Source organism: Hippocampus guttulatus, chromosome 17 (genome assembly GCF_054856545.1).
Source record: "Hippocampus guttulatus isolate MCC_2025c chromosome 17, RoL_Hgut_1.0, whole genome shotgun sequence".
NCBI lineage: Eukaryota > Metazoa > Chordata > Actinopteri > Syngnathiformes > Syngnathidae > Hippocampus > Hippocampus guttulatus.
The window spans coordinates 12,981,571-13,000,743 of record NC_141277.1 but is presented as its reverse complement, the minus strand read 5'-3'; the positions used below and the strand labels follow the sequence as shown (position 1 = coordinate 13,000,743).

Below are 19,173 nucleotides of genomic sequence, written 5' to 3'. Positions count from 1 at the left end.
TGCAAACTCCACACAGGGAGGCCGGAGCTGGAATCGAACCCGGTACCTCTGCACTGTGAAGCCGACGTGCTAACCACTGGACTACCGGGCCGCCCCGAGGACATTCGTCATGCAAGTGGTTTTGCAGCAGGACAATGATGCATAAGACCGAGGCAAATCAAGAACAAATCAGAAGAAGAAAGTACCTCTTCTGGATGACACACTCCAACTCTTTGACCACAGCCTGATGAAGATGCCGCAGCTTGGTCTCAAGAGTTATTCACTCCAAGCATCCCAGGAATCTTGAAAAAAAAAATCTGACTTTTGTGAAGAGAAATGGTCCAAAATGCATCCATGTAGTTGCTTACATGTGATCTGTTAATACAGGAAACGTTCCGTTTTTGCATTAAGTTTTCTTCCCTGTCCTGTTAATGTTCACATTGTGCCCTAATGTAATTGTTTTGTGTGGGGTTAGTTGAAGCACACTCTGCCTGTTTAGTTTTGTGATTTAGAAGATCGAGGCTACCTGTTATGACCAATTCCAAAAAGGTTTGTGTCATTTTTCCTTCCACTCTATCTGCATCACACTGCTGCCACTGTCAGGCTAAAGCGTGCACACCACAATACTCTGTGTAGCTTAGAAAGCTTCGTAGGTGTTGCGTTTGGACTGGTTGGCAAGAAGTTGTTTCTTAACGCTGCAGGTCTCTGTGTGCGCATACAATTTGTTTTAGAAAAATTGTTTAATGAGTTTGATCGACCAGATGTGATGTTTGTTTTTCAGACCAATCGTCAGATCAGACTCAACGAGCTCCTGAAAGAACACTCCAACACAGCCAACCTCATTGTTATGTAAGTCTCATTCTGACCCCTCTTGCTTGAGTGTTTGCGCTTGTACGGTGAGTTGAGTATCGGTGGATTAGAACGGCAATGGGTGCAGCAAAATTGTTCATCTTTACAAATAGGGCACTTTTTTTAAACTTGCGAACGGCACAGGGGTTTCCAAAATCAAAGTGAATGTATCGTCTTTTGTTTTCTTCAGGAGCCTGCCGTTGGCCAGAAAAGGTGCAGTGTCCAGTGCTCTGTACATGGCCTGGCTGGAGGTGTTGTCGAAGGAGCTGCCACCGATCCTCCTGGTGCGCGGCAACCACCAGAGTGTCCTAACCTTCTATTCTTAAAAAAGCAACAAAAATAACACCTAAGGAATGAATTCTCACATCCACCTACTGTGTCTGTTAGACGAACATAACTACAAACTGTGTGTGTGCAAATTCAGTTCAAAAATAAAGTATAGTGAATAAAATGCCGAATGGATTGAGATGAGGAAAAATACATCGAAATCAAATGGTGAGTGCAGGGTGCTTTTTCAAATGGACCAACTCTCTCTATTTTTGTTCCGGAAATGTCTGGATTTTCTCATGTATCGCCAATCGGATTCACACATGGATATGTCAGTTTTTCTCAAAACGGTTTAATTACTCTTGGTTTGGTTTTTTTGTCATTGTTGTTGGCGGTGGTGTTTTTTTTTTTTTTTTTGTGCACCATCTTCACCTTGTTGTGACATGGAACGGTCACCCTTATTACATTTATTGGACCTGGTTTTAATGTTTGTGTAGTCTCAATAATTAATGACCTTGCTGCTTTCCTTAAATATTTGGAGAGAAGCACGTAGAATGCTTTGGAACACTTTTTTAAAGCCTTATGGATGTGCCTTCCAGTTTAATCAGACAATAATCTCTATTTAGATGACAATGTTGCTTATTATATTGCATCATAGATGGAATGATTTTCAACTATGATTCCTTCTTAGTGGACCACATTGCATGAATAGAAGGTGTCCCTTTAATGATGGTAAGAAGACTTTCGACGAGTTCTTCACCCTTTGTTGTTTCGGACGGTTGTGTTTTTTTCTCCATTACCATTTGAGTCTTCCTTTTTAAAGATGTGAATATTTCTAATGCCTCAACTACTCTGCAGAGGACACCGTGAGGCTTTCAGGCAAATGCCTAAAGCATTCATGCATTGACCTTGAATTAAAGATTTTCTTTGTGGACATAATTTTTCATTAGCTACCGGACGTCACATTAAAAGAGTACCACGTTGTAGCTCATGTAGCTTTACATGAACTAAATGGTTTCATTCAATAAATGCCTATTCCTTGATTGTTCTTACCCTGAACGCAAATGCCACTATCCCCCAAGCTAGGGAACTTTGCCTTAATACCTGAGCTAACGATTCAAGTTTTGGTAAGCCATACCGGATAGGTCACGTCTTGTTTTCTGTACCACGGAATAGACCACCACATGTATGTATTTATGCAGCTGTATGTAATCACCGTCCGCCCTTATTGGTCTCTTATCGCTTAAAGTAGCTGAGCTCTGTTAGTAGCGGGTTTTGTAGTGACTCAACATACAGTAAAACACATCCAGCGTTAGTGCCACAATATACTTCAGATTTACTCAAATACTCAGGCCCCTCACAACCCTTTCGTCATCGTGTTTGCTCTAAGGATGTATGATGAAATTCTAGTCTTGTCCATACTGACCTTGTTTCATACTTGGAAGGCTCGCAGTTCTAAATAATGTAACATTGAGAATGATTCACATCTGAAAAACGTATACCTCTATGCATTTCAGTTTGTGTCACATATGTAATAAAAGTCTGTATCTGAATTTGAAAGGATCCACTCGCTTGACTTAATTTTATGTAGAACACAAGACGTGTTCTGATTCATGTGAAGGGCTAACACTTCTGAAAATAAACAATCATTTCTTTTTAATCATTAATATTCATCTATGGAAAATGTTACAGTTCCAGAAGCGTCCAGAACATACTGACTCTTAAAATGTAGACTCGGATGGAATCTGAACAAATAGGACTGATAAAGACAAAAATGCAAGACCGACAAAGTATAACAAAGGGCACTGGTTACAATAACGAGAGAAAAACAAAACTAACCAAAAACTAGTGATGAGTCCAGCAACACCGATGCGTCGACACATGTGTCGAGCTCACAGAGCAATCCCTGCGTCGATACGTGTACAGTACTGTATTGCTTCAAGACAATCACGTGACCAATACATAAACTGCGTTGACTCAGTCCAGGGGGCGTCGACGCAGCGAAAGCCCGCCAAACTGTGTTTATAAGGAAGTGTGTCGAGCAACGCGATGCCGCCTGCCGAAACAAGCCAGACCTCACCCTCGCTCGAATAAAAATATATATTTGGGCAAAAAGGAAAACACAGCTTCTTTGACGTGTGATGCGTCGGCGCTGATTGGTTGAACCACATGAGTATGTGCTCGCGCTCATGCGCGCACAGCATAGAGCAGTGGACCATCGACTGCTGAGGCGTGCTTCACTCGAGTGACGTTGGTACAGTACTTGCATATTATGGAGCAGCTCCCGGAGAAATGCAAATTGTCCGCCGTGTAGAGCCATTTTGATCTCCTTTTGGAGAATAAAGTATTTATTCAAAACTCGTTGTCTCACCAAGTGCCTCAGATTATTGACATATCTTGTTCCATTCTAATTCAAATTAATTTCAAGGTAACTCTTATTTCACTATTCACATGTTTTATTGCAGGTGAAATGTCAAGATTAGTCTAAATCGAAGCAATGTAGTAAATTTCAATTTTCAGTCACAAAGGCTGTCGTTAAGGGGAGAGGAAAAATGAGATGAAAAAACTGGCCATCATTTGCCCCACTAGCAGAAAAAGAAATATTCCACTGGAGTGGGTCAGGTTGAGACCATGACATAAATTCGAGATGCAACAAAGCTTATCCGCACTGACACTTGTCGATAGAAAATCCCATTAACCTTCTGTTAGGACCAAAAATATTTTGTGGCCCGTCAGTTCTGTTTGTTTTTGTTCTTGTTGTGTGTGTGTGTGTCATGGGTCTTTGTCTCTGTGCAGGACTTTTTCGCCTGCTCTTTCCTAATTGGTGCCCTCATCCTAAACTCAGTGCAGGAGAGAGTGACCCTGATTAGCAAAATTTTGGGTGTGCCACCAGCTGCGCTGATTGCCCATCACAGTTTAAAAAGGACTCTGTTTAAAAGAAATTAAATTGAGGGTGCTTTGTCGCACATGCGTGTACATGTGTGTTTGAAAGTCCCTATGCCTCCCGTTTGTTTGTACCGATGTCTTTCATTTCATGGCACAAATTAGTTCATCGCCATAGCCATCATACATTAATTCATTTAGCCCAGGGGTGGCCGACCAGTCAGAGACTAAGAGCCTTTTTTTTTGTGTTACTGCAAAAAGCCACATCATGCACATGGGCACACGTGAACAATACTGCATCCCTTACGAGCGCACACACACACACACACACACATGATAGCCCGGGAGCTGCATTGAACCAGCCAAAGAGCCGCATGCGGCTCATGAGCCGCGGGTTGGCCATCCCTGGTTGAGCCACTCAATTCATTTGTGTGTTCGTATTGTTTTGTGTTTTTTGTTATTGTAAAGTGTCCTTGGGTGTCTTGAAAGGCGCTTATAAATAAAATCTATTATTATTATTAAGGAACTTCGCCGTGATAGGCTTTGATTCATTTGTCCCCTTTGATTCGTGTGTTGCACTAAGGCAGTGAGATCGGGATTGTTTACTCCAATTTTGTGGTGTGTCGTGTGCCCCTTTGTTAAGTTGTTGCCCCTTGTGGTTCGATAGTCCTTGATAGCGCACCACGCTTCCTCTCAACTGCCACACCTAAGTGAGACCCTTCTTTTGTTGCCATCATGTGGAAGGATCGCAATACCTTTACTCATTTCATCGTCACTTTCAAACTTCGTGCCAACTACTGTGAACTGCTGAGGCAGGTCAAGAAAGACAAATGCAAATGCAGGGGTCAACAGTCAGAAGGAGTCATCTTGCATCATGACAACGCAAGGCCTCACACAGCAGCCCAAATCATCAACGAGCTGGGTTGGGAAATACTCCCTCATCCCCCATTACAGCCCAGACCTTGCCCCTTCAGACTTTTACCTGGTTGGTCCCTTAAAAAGCTTTCTCGAGAGGCACCAAGTTTAAAAGTGACAATGAAGTCAAAAGTGTATAGACAAGCAACCATCCGTGCTCACACTCGCAGTTGGGGAATAATGTAAGCTCTCGATCAGGGGTGGGCAAACTTTTTGGCTCGGGGGGCACATTGATTTCTAAAATTTCACAGGCGGGCCAGGTCAGCACAAGATACGATACATATAAAAACTGCAAATGTTGACAGTTCATACCAAACATCAACAGAACAAAAGCATTAAAGTATTAACATAATTAACAACTATGGGATATGTCCTGTATGAAAGTCCAAGTATGTTAACAACATACATGTGGAACAACACAAGCAACAATATATTGCCCAAAAACTGTTTATAACACAAAAACTGCAGTATACAGTACAGGTATATGAACAAAATACCTGTGTAACCCGGATTATGGCATGAGGCAATGGGGAGTGGACTTAACCAAAATCTATATTGACTAAAAGAGTAGCGTCGTTAAAATTTGCTTAATTAAACAGAACTGAATATTGCCGTGGCCCGAACGAATCAGGGCACAGAATACTAGTGGGGTGTCAGCGAATGAGAGGTGCCGTTTTTCACCTTCGTGACGTCACGAACGTGCGGCGCAACCTATCTCGCTCTTTTTTCTGACGGGACCTGAACGCGAACGGACGTATTCTTCGACTGTTGTAAATAAGTGTTTCGGAAGAAAGAGAGAGTCATTCTACGCAACCTCGAGCACTGTGCCTGGCTAACGTAGCCGTTAGCTTTCCGTACCGCTGGGATATCGCCGACCGTATAACGTCGTCGGAGTCTCATTCGACATTCTTCTGGCCGGGTCTTTTGTGGAGTTCTAATTGAGGACAGCGCTGGGATTAGCGTGCCTTCAGTGGAGTGGATTCCATTACGGTGCCCTGACTTCTACCAAGTGCTGGAAAAGGGGGTACAGTGGTGGTGGCGAGCCAACCAAAGAACATACAGTATATTACATTTGATGCACTTTATTTTATTTTATTTGTGTTGGTGATGTTTAGAAGAATTTATTTTGTACGACAGGAGTTGACAAGAACATTTTGTGCTTAGTTATTTCATTCAGATTGAAAGAAAAAAAAAAGAAACTCACACCGGTGTTGAGAAAGGTGATCACCAATTATTTTGCTTGAAGGAAAGGTCAACTAAGAGGTTGAGACTAAATTGGATTTATTTACCTTTTTGTCACTGTGTTTGTCGTGATAATAATTTTGTTGTCACGTGTTTATGTTTGATATAAAAGGTAATTGTTTTACAACTGTTGTCTTGTTTCTTTGCCCATGCCACCCCCTCAATGGTGACATCATTGGCTCCAGTGAATCGAACCTAGTGTCCCCTTACTGGTCCAAGTAGAAACCCGTTGTCTGCCCCAGAGTGTTTCATCATCTCTAGCAATTATAAAACAGACGTAGCCCGTGTTACACCTGTATAGTATAAAAAAATAGTCCTATGTGCTACAAAATGAGACTATTATCAGACCTTGGTAGCTTTTATTTCCACTCACTTACTGTCTCTAACTTGATTACCCCTCGATCACCACACAAGACAGCGTTGCTCAGTTGATGTCATGCAACCAACTTTTTAGCCAGCCACAGAATGCTTCGAAGTCCTCATGATTAGCGCTATGGAGCTCGCCTTTTCTCTTATTAGCGGTCCAGTTTGCCAAAGGTTTTTAGCACGATAACAGCGAAACCATTCCAGGTAATTTTCATTTACTCGACTGTCCGCCAAGCCGCAAACAATTCACTCTGAGCAGGGAAATTGCCAGAATCGGACTCAGAAAGAATTGCTTCGTTGTTTTTCAAAGTCTCATAGATTTGAGTCTTTCCAACTCCAAGCGTCTCCTGAATGTTTTGTAACCCGCTTCGCTTAATTAGATGTATTTCACTTTCTCTTCCGTAGTCATTACCATTTCTCTTCGTTTGGATGCGTTAATGTAAATAAATTAAATTTAAAAAAAATCGTGATTCCAGTAAAACTCACTGCAATAAAGAGTCACTTGTCGCAGATTTGGATCCAATGATAGAAAATAGCGGCGCTGACACATTTATTCCGTCGTATCGAGGGGGAGTTGCTTGAGTTGGTGCTTCCATTGTTATGAATCGATCATTAATGTAATATAGTCGTCGAAAGTTTAATGCATTTTCCGCACTATTGGGCGCACCAAAAGGTCTTCCATTTTCTTAAAAGCGCCACAGCTCTCCTTTTTTCGGAGCTGCAACACATACTTATTTAATGAAGCAGCGACACAGTTCACCGAACCAACAGCAAGTTATAACATTGTAAGCATGTCTCCAGGAAGGAGCCATCTTGGAGTCGACGTATTACCGTAATGACCATACAAAAGACGCACCGGATTTGAAAGGTTTTCTTATTTTATCTTATCTGATTGTACTGTTGGAGCTACGATAAAGGAAATGCCAAAGGATTTTTCGGAGGCGGTCATGAACGCCTCTCGAGTTGACCAGAAGAAAAGAAAGGAAGGAGACTGACAAAGACACACCTGAGTTTGTTTAAAAAATGAGAGCTGTGGTTGTGGTTTTATTTTTTTTTTTTAACGCAGACTTTATTCATGGTTTTCACAGTCTCAGCAAGTACAGGTGCTGTACGTCTTTGTCCGTCTCCGTGCTTTCTTCTGTTCCACTCGAGAGGCGTTCAAGGCCGCCTACGAAAAACGTAAATAATTTCTTACTTCAATGAAACCACGAAGAAAATCAAGCCAGGAAATCACAAAATAAATTCTGTAGGGGGGATATAGAATTTATTTTGTGATTTCCTCACTTGATTTTCTGTTTTGACGCATTATTTTCAATTTTCGTAGTTTCATTTAAGTGCAATAACAATAGTTAATTTACATTTTTCAGAGGCGGTCATGAATGGCTCTCAAGTTGAACGGACGCCTCTCGAGTTGAATGGAAGGAGCGTAGCACCATCTAGTGGACGCATTGTAGATTGCGCCTTTTAGCGCGAGGCGTCTAATATATGAAAAGATTTTACAAAATAGCCATTCATTGAAGGTGCGCCTCATAATCCAGTGCGTCTTTTCGTGCGGAAAATACGGTACATTTTTTTGACTGGGTTTGGGAATTTCTCTCTCTCTGTCTCTCCCCCTCTCTCTTCCTCTCCACCTCCCTCCCTGTACATTGCAACTTCAAGTCAATGCGCCACCTGGCGTTGAAATGAAGGCGGTCATTCACATCGAACCTTACTTGTGTACCAACCTTTGGTGGGCCGGTTTTAAAAAGACCAATGGGCCAGATACGGTCCGCGGGCCTTAGTTTGCCCATCCTTGCTCTAGATTGTAGAACGTTCCATAAACCTGCCACGCATGTTTTGGAATGTGAGAGGAAACCGGAGTACCCGGAGAAAGCCCACGCAGGCACAGGGAGAACATGCAAACCCCACACAGGAATGCCAGAGCCGGAATCGAACCCCGCACCTCTATACACTGTGAGGCAGACGTGCTAACCAGTCAATCACCATGCCGACTCAATAAATTCCATTGTGAAGGAAAAATAATGTGGTATTTAATTTTATGTGAGATACATTCTCATCTTTACATGGTGCAACATTAAAATAACAAATTATTATTATAGAGTAATGATTATGTTGTGTAATTGAAGGGTCTCACGTTTTTTAAAAATCCTTTTATAAAATGTACTGCGGTGACTGTGTCCTTCGGTAATGATCTTGACAGGTTAAAAATCGGAAAATTCAAACAAATTGCTGTGGAAGTGAATTTTGATAGGTTGGCAGCTCTGTAATCTCATTGGAAGTGTTGCATTAAAATGACTGTTCCTTGATTTTCACAGAGTTTAAGCACACATCTGCTCACCGATGCGCACCATTGCGCTCACACACTCTTGCTGCTTGCTGTTCTTTGATGGTGGATGGCGAACAATGCACTATGACCTTGTAGTGTGCTCCAATAATATCCATTGACGTTTTAATCGCACATTACACCATTTATTTACTTTTTTTCTGTTTTATGCTTGTGTTGACATCTCCAAAACTTTATCAAACATTTTTTTGGTTCATAACGTTTGAAGGACCTGCACTGTCAGGTTCTAAACAAAGCGAATAATGTTTCGGATCCCAGAAACGTTGACACCAAACAAAACCCCGTAACAAAAATATTTATTTACAAGAACAAAAAGCGCATTGACAAAGTATGAACAGAAATGGCTGGTCAATAACAACCAGGACAAAAACAATGCATGGACAAAAAGCGCTTGCAAAATGCAAGGAAATAATTCAACTGAGAAGAACAACGAAATGTCAATAATCCAATTCACATGCAAAATAAAAATAAAAACAAAGTCAAATGACTAAACAAAGACAAAAACGTGGTAATAAGGGAACAAGAACGACTATGGCAAGAGGAAGAGGTCGAGAAAACAATCCCTTGAGCGAGAGCAGCAACAAGGTCAAAATAATCCGACAAACTGTCGGCATTTTGTCAGTCCTTAACCCTGGAGAACCCAAGAACCTTTTTCTTCTTTGGAAAATGATGAATTATACATTAAATGACTGCTATATGTTCACTGAACACCAAAATATATGTTTTTCAAATATTCAATGCTTTAATCCTAATTTAGGATGAGGGCCAAATCTGACCCTTTGGGATTTAAGGGCAGCATTTGAGTAGCAGAATTTATAGGGGCCAAATTTGACCCCGTGGGTTCTCCAGGGTTAAAAACAAAGCTATTGATAGCATGCAGCAGATGTGCACACTGAAGGAATGGCCCAAGTCTGCCACCTGCTGGAGACGCACAATAAGAGGATCATAACATGCAAACTGCATTTTCAATTTCCATAACCTTTCCAGGTTTTAGTGATGACCGTACGAACTAGATCCTTCTGTGGTATGGAAAGGCAAAATAATTACCAACACAGCCAGGGAAGACTCAAAAACATTTATTTTCCAACTGTGCAAATGTTTTTAAGTGTCACACTCATTGATAAACCATTTCGTGTCATAAAAACATCCAATGTTTTTTTTAAAAAGCAGTCACACTTTCTTTTCTAGCACCACAACTGGTACGATAATAACAACAATAACTACACTGACAAACAAACCTATGACAAAAAGTAGTCTGTGAAGTCTTTTCCTTCGCTGTTCTGCTTCTTTTTTCTTCAATAAAGCATCAAATCCTGGTGTGTACAGATCTTCTAGCCAAAAGTCCAGCTCCCTCGGTTTCTTTTCTTTATCCTGTGCAAACAACATACAACAAAACACTTAGCGATAATATACGCACAGTGTATGATGACAGGGCGGCATGGTAGTCCAGTGGTTAGCACGTCGGCTTCACAGTGCGGAGGTACCGGGTTCGATTCCAGCTCCGGCCTCCCTGTGTGGCGTTTGCATGTTCTCCCTGGGCCTGCGTGGGTTTTCTCCGGGTGCTCCGGTTTCCTCCCACATTCCAAAAACATGCATGGCAGGCTGATTGGACGCTCTAAATTGTCCCTAGGTGTGAGTGTGAGCGTGAATGGTTGTTCATCTCTGTGTGCCCTGCGATTGTCTGGCAACTGATTCAGGGTGTCCCCCGCCTACTGCCCGGAGACGGCTGGGATAGGCTCCGGCACCCCCCGCGACCCTAGTGAGGATCAAGCGGTTCGGAAAATGGATGGATGAATGGATGTATGATGACAATTCATTCAATTTGCCACAGATGGTATATGGCTCTATCTACAGAGATGTACCCTGGACTGACCTTCTCACAGAACCTTTTGTCTTAGCAATTAACCAAAGCCGCATTGACTAGTAGAGACTGCATCTGGAGTCACACAGGACTTTGAAAAGGTTCAACAGTAATCTTTCTTGACGTCCTCGTCTATGACTTGTTTTCCCTGGGTGACACAAGCAGGAGCATGAAGCTTCTGACAATTAAGCTCTGACAACAAAAGCCCCTCCACTGCGTTAAGGTGACCGCTCAGGGAGGAGAATGCTGGGAGTTCACAAGATCACTTTTGTGGGATTTGGCAGTTTTAAGAGGGTGGAAGCTCCCATGACTGTTGCCAAGAAGAATCTGAAGACCTGACTCAATCTCTGTTTCTTTCGTTTAACTCTTTCATGCATGCTGTAACCTGATAACATGTTAAGATGTCCACTGGAGTAACCGCAGTCCCTGAAAGCGTTAAGGATGCCGCAACAGGAATAATTCTAACTTTAATATTCACAGTGTGTTTTCGTTCTGTCACCTGAAATTAAACAAAACCATCTTCTGTGTTCATGTTTCCGTTTGTCATTGTTGTTGTTGTGCTTTTTTTTTCTTTTTTCTAAGTAATACCCAAATCACCTTTGATGCTGTAATCGTCACTCACATTACACCCCTCATCTTTTCCTGAATTACCTGTAAAAAGTCTTTTACTTTGCCATGGCCTGTATGCATGGTATAATCCTTGATAGTCCAAGAAGGCATGACCTTAACCACGTTCACTGTATCCGTCATACTATACAGAGGGTTTGTTTTAATGTTGGACTGCAGACGACCAGGGGTGACATGCTTCTCAAGGTATCTCTCCACAAACACCACAGGGTCTTCTTGAGAGGTAGGTAAACTGCTTTTTATCTTTGCTCTCTGCTCCAAGACACTCTATGGATAGGACACACACACATGATTCACCAGTTTAATACATTTGTTGTAAATCGCCGTTACATCAACCAAGGTTCCTCTTTCTGATTTATGGAAAATGTACAGTACATCTTGCATAAGGAAGGGCATCGAACGTTAAAACCATGCACCAAAAAACAAAACAAAAAAACGTGAGTGGCTAAAATTAAACAACCAAGTCATTCTTTCGTCATTTACCTGTTTCTGAAAATATCTCTTTGAGCAAACCATTCTGCACTTCCATTTAATTGTAATGTAGAAAGTGAGCTAATTTTGATAATAGCTAAACCCATACGGAGTATCTCAGCCAAATCCGTCACCGACCAGACCCCGCCCGTCGACGGAGGCAATGCAGTATGTGCATTTGCGATGTTACTATCTTCAGAAAAGAAAAAAATAGTATGGAGCCATTCGTGGATGGTGGAGAGAGCGCGGTACGGACTGTCTATTTTCCAAAGAGAACTTTCAACAAATACATTTGTGACACTACGTTTGCGACTAGCATTGCAGTTAGCAAACGTAGGACGAGTTGAAATGCTACGGATACTTTGGATTATTTCCCCTTTTCTTCAAGTCACTTTTTAAACACATTTTTTGTTTGTTTGTCTCTCATCATACGTTGGAGGGCACTGTCTTCCTATTGGCCGAAGAACAAATCGAAGAACAATGGAGGACATGTCACACTCGTCGTCACGGTTGTGAAGCATCCCAGACGAGAAGGGTCCAGCTGCAGACCCGGAGGAGGCCGATTCAGGGAAAGGTAGGTTTAGTCGTGATGTGTCGTTCGCGAACGAACGGGCTCTTAGAGCCGGCTCTTTGAAGTGAACGACAGGAGTCGGCTCCTAATAGGGAGCCGCTCATAGCCGACCTTTTTTTTCTCCTGTTTTTTCCCCCCCTTTCGGTTAAAGCCGCACGTGATTGGTCAAGATCCGTGGTAGAAGAGGGAGGGGAGGGTTACACACACACACACACACACACACGCTGCAGTGAAGAGAAGGGGGAGGAGTTAGAGACATTCACAGCAGCACACTGTCAGCAGCACACGAACAGGAGAGACAGGGAGACGAGAGAGAGCTCGATAGCGCTACAGAGAAAAAACAACACGGTGGAAAGTGGAAAGGTGAGAAAATGGATAGGGAAACGCAGTGAAATTTGGACTCATTTCAACTTATTTGATAGTTCAAAGGCAGCGTGTAGACTGTACAAGGTTAAAATATCCAATATCAAATTTTAATTTATGATTTGTTGTGTGGTAATCAAAGCTTACTTATGTCGTTTTACTGTAAATAGTTAAAAGCTTATAAATATACACAGAGATTGGAACTTTTTGTTGACCTTGTTTTGAGATGGGTCTTTGTTTTTGTACTTTGTAATTTATTTTTTGTAGCACTCCATGTTGTACTTCATGTTGAGTATGTTCAGAAGAATATATCCATCCATCCATTTTCCGAACCGCTTGATCCTCACTAGGGTCGCGGGGGGTGCTGGAGCCTATCCCAGCCATCTCCGGGCAGTAGGCGGGGGACACCCTGAATCAGTTGCCAGCCAATCGCAGGGCACACAGAGACGAACAACCATCCACACCCACACTCACACCTAGGGACAATTTAGAGCGTCCAATCAGCCTGACATGCATGTTTTTGGAATGTGGGAGGAAACCGGAGCACCCGGAGAAAACCCACGCAGGCCCGGGGAGAACATGCAAACTCCACACAGGGAGGCCGGAGCTGGAATCGAACCCGGTACCTCTGCACTGTGAAGCCGACGTGCTAACCACTGGAATACCGGGCCGCCCCAGAAGAATATAAATAAAGCCATATAAATAGTAAATATTATATATTCTGTATATTTTTTTACATTAGTAATTCATATTACACACAATTTTACGTTATTTTTGGTCGTAAATTAATTTCAGCAACAAAAAAACTGAGGAGCCATTTGGGAGCTGAAAGAGACTCTTTTTACTGAGCCGAGCCTAAAGAACCGACTCTCTAAAAAGAGCTGGAATTCCCATCACTAAGGTTTAGGCAAGTAATTTTGCGCTGGATATGACATCAGAAGGATGATGCCCGATTCCGAAGTAAGTCGCATGTGGATGTTAAAAAGTTTAAAAGGCCCTGTAATTGTAAGATAATTTAGCAGCAAAATCAACTAAAAGTAAAATGGAGTTGTGTTATTTTAATGCACGACAACAATTACGACGGGAATATTCAGTCGATGAGCGTCAATGAAAACTTTATGCTAACTTGAATCCCGGCTACACTCACATTCTCTCGACGATAGAATATATAGCGCAAGAGAGGATGTTTTAGCACGCCTAGTTGTTTATTAATTAGATGATAATGTCAAAACGACGTTGACATTAATAATTTAATTTCGGATGAATATTAGTTTGTGAATGGGTAAATACTGGTCATTTTTAAAGAGCTTTGGGCTACGTCAAAGAAGTGCTAAATGCGCAAAATATGTGCATTCAATTAAAAATTGACTGCGCATTGTGTCATGTTGATCAGTTTCAAATATTAGATTTAAATGCATCTGTGCTAATGCAGAATTTTACGGAACATTATTTTCGCTGTACCTCTATATTAATGTCCTCCTCGTTTCTTTGTGACTTTAAAAAGCACTGGGAAAAACACGCAACGTCGTATGGGATCCCTAATACTTTTAACAGTAGCAATTTAAAAAAAAAATCATCGTTTTATTTTTACGGCCTTAGTTTTCTGTAGAATTATATTGACATAGTAGATTTCACAATTCATTCTCTTTATTTTCCAGATGCATGTCACAATACAACGAGGGATATCTGTCCCTGAGCTGCAAAAATGCAACACATGTTGCAATATGTACCACTGTCCATTCTGCCAGCCCGCATGGTTTAAACCCTCATACTACTGCAAGGTAAAGGACCATGTGGAGGGCCAGTTTAACCAAGCAGTATCACATGAAGGTAAGTTTGCGAGACACAATTTGTGTGAGTCACAGTATAGATCATTTTTATTTGGATGGCTCCTAACCAATCACTCAGTGACCTGTTGTAGCTGATCATTTGTAAAGATGTTGTAAATGATTATTTAAAACGTTTAAGCTCTATTTTCTATTACAGGGTATACCATTCATTGATGTGGGCTACAATGCCGACCAAAACTGCACTTTCATTGCATCTATTGCCGTGGAATAATAATGCGCCGGGTACCCTTCATAAATCACCTTCGCACGTGTAAGGAAAAGCACCCTGCTTTGATGGTCTCTGCTGCTGCTGCTAAGGCGCCTGCATCCCCAAGACCCACCGCGGTCTCACCTTTTGCTGCCCCACCCATCGCTGCCCATCCCTCTGCTTCCCCACCCTCTGCTGGACCTTCTACTGCTGGACCTTCTACTACTGGACCTTCTACCGCTGGACCTTCTACCGCTACGCCACCTGCTGATGCACCACCGTCTGTGCTGCCTGATGTGGCTGCATCATCCATTGCTCCATCTGTTGCCTGACTCTCCACTGCACCTCTTGCTACTGCGCCATGTGCTGCTGCATCCTCTGTGCTGCCTGCTTCTGCCCCACACAGTGCCTCGCCACCTACAGTGCCCATACCGCAAGGTGGACGGATGAAAAAAATCCGTCATCGACAGATGACTCAAAAATGTCCCATCTGCCGTATTATGTTCAATAAGAAAAACATTAAAGAGCATATTGAAAGAAAGCACACTAAAAGGCAAAAGGATGTGACAACAATGCACCACCTCGAGAATGAGTGCATCGATCCCATTAATGGAATATATGCTGTTTCAAAGTCTCACTGTGGTACTTGTAGTGGTATTTCGCAAATGTCCTTTTTTTTAACCTTAACTGAAGATTTACATTGTTTCTTGAGGAATGTTATTAGCTACCAACAGAAAAATATGTGACTTGTTTATCAAGCTTTATCATTTCTAAATGGTTTAAAAGGAACTGGCATTTGATGCCTATTTGAATTCACAAAATGACCACACAGGCCACTTATGCAATTTCCACAAAATTGTCAATAGGATGTACTCAACGACAAGCCAAGATATTTTAAACATGAGTGCTGAAGGTGCCTGTCTACTTGGACACAGAGGAACACCGGGATGTCCTTTTTAGACATCTGAGGGGCATCGTGGATCCAGAAGGAACTCCCAACAACATTGTGAATGAGGTGGACTTTTTGATGGATGTTCTATTCCCAGAGGTAATGTTATCCCCAGCTGCTCCACACTTTCAAAATAGATACAAAAATATAGATTTTTTTTGTATTTGTAGATTGAAATATTTTAGAAAATATTTACACAATGTACAAATCCTTTTCTCTTATTAGGCTATTATTTATGGTCTCGCCGTGACCCACAAGGTCTCAGTGGCACATGCCGAACACTTATTTATTGTTGGACAAACGTAACACACAAGGTAAGAATAAACTGTCTAATTCTCTTTCAACTAAAATGCAATTAAATCCTTACTCCCTTTCTCATGTACCGAATAATACATTTCAAAACATTTCAGTTTATGTTGCATTTCATGTTTTACAACCTTAATTCAGTGAAAGAGAGGAATTTGCGACAACATGGGAAGTGAGTGAGTGAGCAATAAAGTGCTTTTTCAAAAATACTTTTTGTGTTTTATTTTTGAATCCTACAGTGCTTTAGAAGTGAACATGGATCATTTAGGGCAGGGATGTCCAAAGTCGGTCCTCAAGGGCCGCCGTCCTGCCTGTTTTCCAGCTCTCCCAAGAGCAACACACCTGATTCAAACACGCATGATCGTTCTAATGCTGCTTCAGAGCTGGCTGATGCGCTGATCATCTGAATCAGGTGTGTTGCAGCCGGGAGAGATGGAAAACAGGCATGCCTGAAACTGGACATGCCTGATTTAGGGAATACTGTATAGGTATACATTTTGGCGGGGATACAGAATCTGGTTTTATTTTATCTATTTTTTGTTAAACTTAAGAACAGTTCCATCAAGCTTCATACATGCTGGTTTGAAGTTGTGTGATATTGATATTTTCAGAATTTGTTTTATTTATTATAATGCATAAAAAGCCAGGTGTTTTGTAATTATTGTATTACCTGTATATTAAAACCTTATGAATTTTGATTGTACTCCTCAAACCTGTTATGTTAACCACGGAGTCTAAGAGCTACTAATTTTAGTTGTATTGCAAAGTAGGTCATCAAATATGTCAAAGTAATTCTATCTCAAATTAGTTTGATCATAAAATATTAATAATCTTAACTTAATTTTTAAAGAAAGATAAAATAATTTAAATTCCCTATTACAATTAATGAACATTTCACTTTCATTTGCAGTCGTATATATATATCTATATATACATATATAGATTTATATAGATAAGTCTTGATAAGTGTACTGTATAGTTAAGATAAATGCCTAATCGGGAATTTCTCCATTGCGAGACTAATAAAGGTTTTCTTATCTTATCTAAACTTACCACAGCCACTTTGGGACTTTATTTTGAAAATCCATTTGCCTAACCTTACCGCAGCCACTTCCGGGGTCTGTCTACCATTGCCTAAAGCGACCTCCTCCAGTCTGCAGCTGGATACTATTGTCCCAGGCGCCAGACGTCCAATCGTTGAGTATGTCACACTATACGAGCTATGATGCGTCAAGACAACTCAAGTTTGAAAGTGAAGATAAAGTCGGCGACTGGCTGAGACATCACTCCTAAGATTTTTACGCTGAGGGAATATGGAAGCTTGTACATAGATGGGAAAAGTGTGTGACAGTGCTGGGAGACTACGTTGGAGAAAAAAAATAAAATAAAGTGAGCTTCTATCTGTATTCGAAGTCCTGATCCAGAAACATTCACCTTATTTATTGAATGACACTCGTAGTTGCCGAGTGTTTCCATAGAGAACCTGAGATGGGAGCCTTCAGCCTTGTAAGGTGACAATGTCGGCAAAGAAATACTCACTTTGGAAAATACTTCCACACACACACACACAACGGGTAGGCTGCCTACCTATGGAGCCCTTTAAGGTGACATGAAAGAAAACATAGAATTATTGCTTACTTGCCAGCTGCTGCACATTCCCAATAAAGCCAGTGCACCAGTCACTCCGTTCTCCTCTCACTTCCAGATGATACCTTGACTTTGCAGCATTCTTTCTTGGACTGATGCCATAGTCTCCTGCCTGCTGTGCTCCGGTTTGTCTGCCGCACTGCTCATTTTCCTAATTCTGTACACTGAGCCACATTTTCTGTCATAGCTTGACAGCCTTGAGTAACTTAGTGTCACAGCCTTCCTTCCTTTCTCCTCTTCCCTCCACATCCTCTGTATTTCCCTGGCTGGAAATCCTCACTCTTACACAGAGACTGCAGTGTGATTTTGACCTCCTGCCAAGCCAATTTTATAAGCAGCAAAGGACCACAATAAAAGTTATTACAAATTTAAGTGACCTGTGTTGTGCGACAGTCGGTTTCTGAGCACACCTATAATAGATTAATAGTTGATAATGATAACCACATGACCCAATGAGATTTTAAAAAAAATAGAGTGACGGTGGACTCTTTCTGATCAGTTTTAAAATTGAGTCTTGAATATAGAATTCAACTGTATTTATCGAGCACTTTAAAACAATCACCGTTGTATACAAAGTGCTGTACCTGAAGCAAAATTAATTCATACAACAATCACACCATAAATTAATAACAAAGACAGTAGCAAGCACAAAAACTAAAAATCAAGTGTCATTCTGAGTCAAAAGGCAAAGAATAAAAAAGAGTTTTAAGATGAATTTTAAAGATGTGCAGCGAGGGGCGCTTGTCAAACATTCAGTGGGAGTTCATTCCAAACCGAGGGACCAGCAACGGAAAAGCCATCATTCATTGTATTCTAAAAATCCTCTTATCCAGACAAAGTATTTACAGTAAGTGAAAATGTGATTATGTTTTGGAAAAAAATGTACAATTAATTCACATTGAGTTCTTCACATTGCAACTTTTGGCAAGTCACTCATAGCAAGTCTCAATAAGCAAAAGAATTTTCCGTGTGAAGGGAAAATACACACCCACGCAGGTAAGATCACAACAGAGAGTATAATCTCCATTTTTCTTTCTGGCTAAACATGACATGACTGTTCCAACCTGAACCATCCTGTCAGTGCTCGGCAGTATCTTCACATCCAGCTTCAGGAACTTCTGTGGGTGATTGTTGTTTGGTAGAACAGGGGTGAGCATTCTGGATTTGTCGTTTCATTTACACTGTCAGCTTGACCCTCCACCAACCCAGCACTGTGTGTTTCATCATGGTAACAGGTGTGCTGTGTAATAATACATGAGGAGCGGTATTTATGAGCCCGTATCACTTGCACGTGTGTGAAACCCAATCAGATCACTGTGAGAGGCAAGTACCGTCGCGCAGCAACAGCAAACGCCCACCGTCCACATCGCCACACCTTGCCATAGCACCAAATACGCAATGAATGGGTTTGTCCATGGCGCACTACCTTCTGCAAAGTGCAATATGGAAAAAAGGCCTTAATTCTATTTTGATTCGTTTTAATGGGGGAAAAAACC

At 41.5% G+C, this 19,173-nt stretch overlaps 2 protein-coding genes and 1 long non-coding RNA gene across 7 annotated transcripts in view; 2 read left to right on the top strand and 1 right to left on the bottom strand.

The window, feature by feature from the left end:
• The window catches only part of slc12a2 (solute carrier family 12 member 2), a 102,190-nt gene extending 99,542 nt beyond the window's left edge, over positions 1-2,648 (top strand). For all 5 annotated transcript variants that reach the window (XM_086135177.1, XM_086135178.1, XM_086135176.1 and 2 more), the window contains 2 exons: positions 761-828; positions 1,019-2,648. In XM_086135177.1, coding sequence (XP_085991303.1) covers positions 761-828; positions 1,019-1,154 — 204 coding nt within the window. In that variant the 3' untranslated portion in view covers positions 1,155-2,648. The remainder of the gene's footprint in view (positions 1-760; positions 829-1,018) is intronic.
• A 6,995-nt stretch (positions 2,649-9,643) lies between these two features.
• minar2 (membrane integral NOTCH2 associated receptor 2) lies at positions 9,644-18,834 on the bottom strand. Its single transcript, XM_086135200.1, has 3 exons — positions 18,742-18,834; positions 11,358-11,600; positions 9,644-10,216 (listed from the first exon to the last, which is right to left on the bottom strand). The coding sequence occupies exons 1-3, from the start codon at positions 18,832-18,834 to the stop codon at positions 10,016-10,018; spliced, it is 537 nt and encodes a 178-aa protein (XP_085991326.1). The 3' UTR covers positions 9,644-10,015.
• LOC147192174 (uncharacterized) lies at positions 11,742-16,201 on the top strand. Its single transcript, XR_015103525.1, has 3 exons — positions 11,742-12,378; positions 14,397-14,568; positions 14,725-16,201. It is a non-coding gene; the product is annotated as an uncharacterized LOC147192174 (long non-coding RNA).
• Positions 18,835-19,173: the final 339 nt, after the last annotated feature.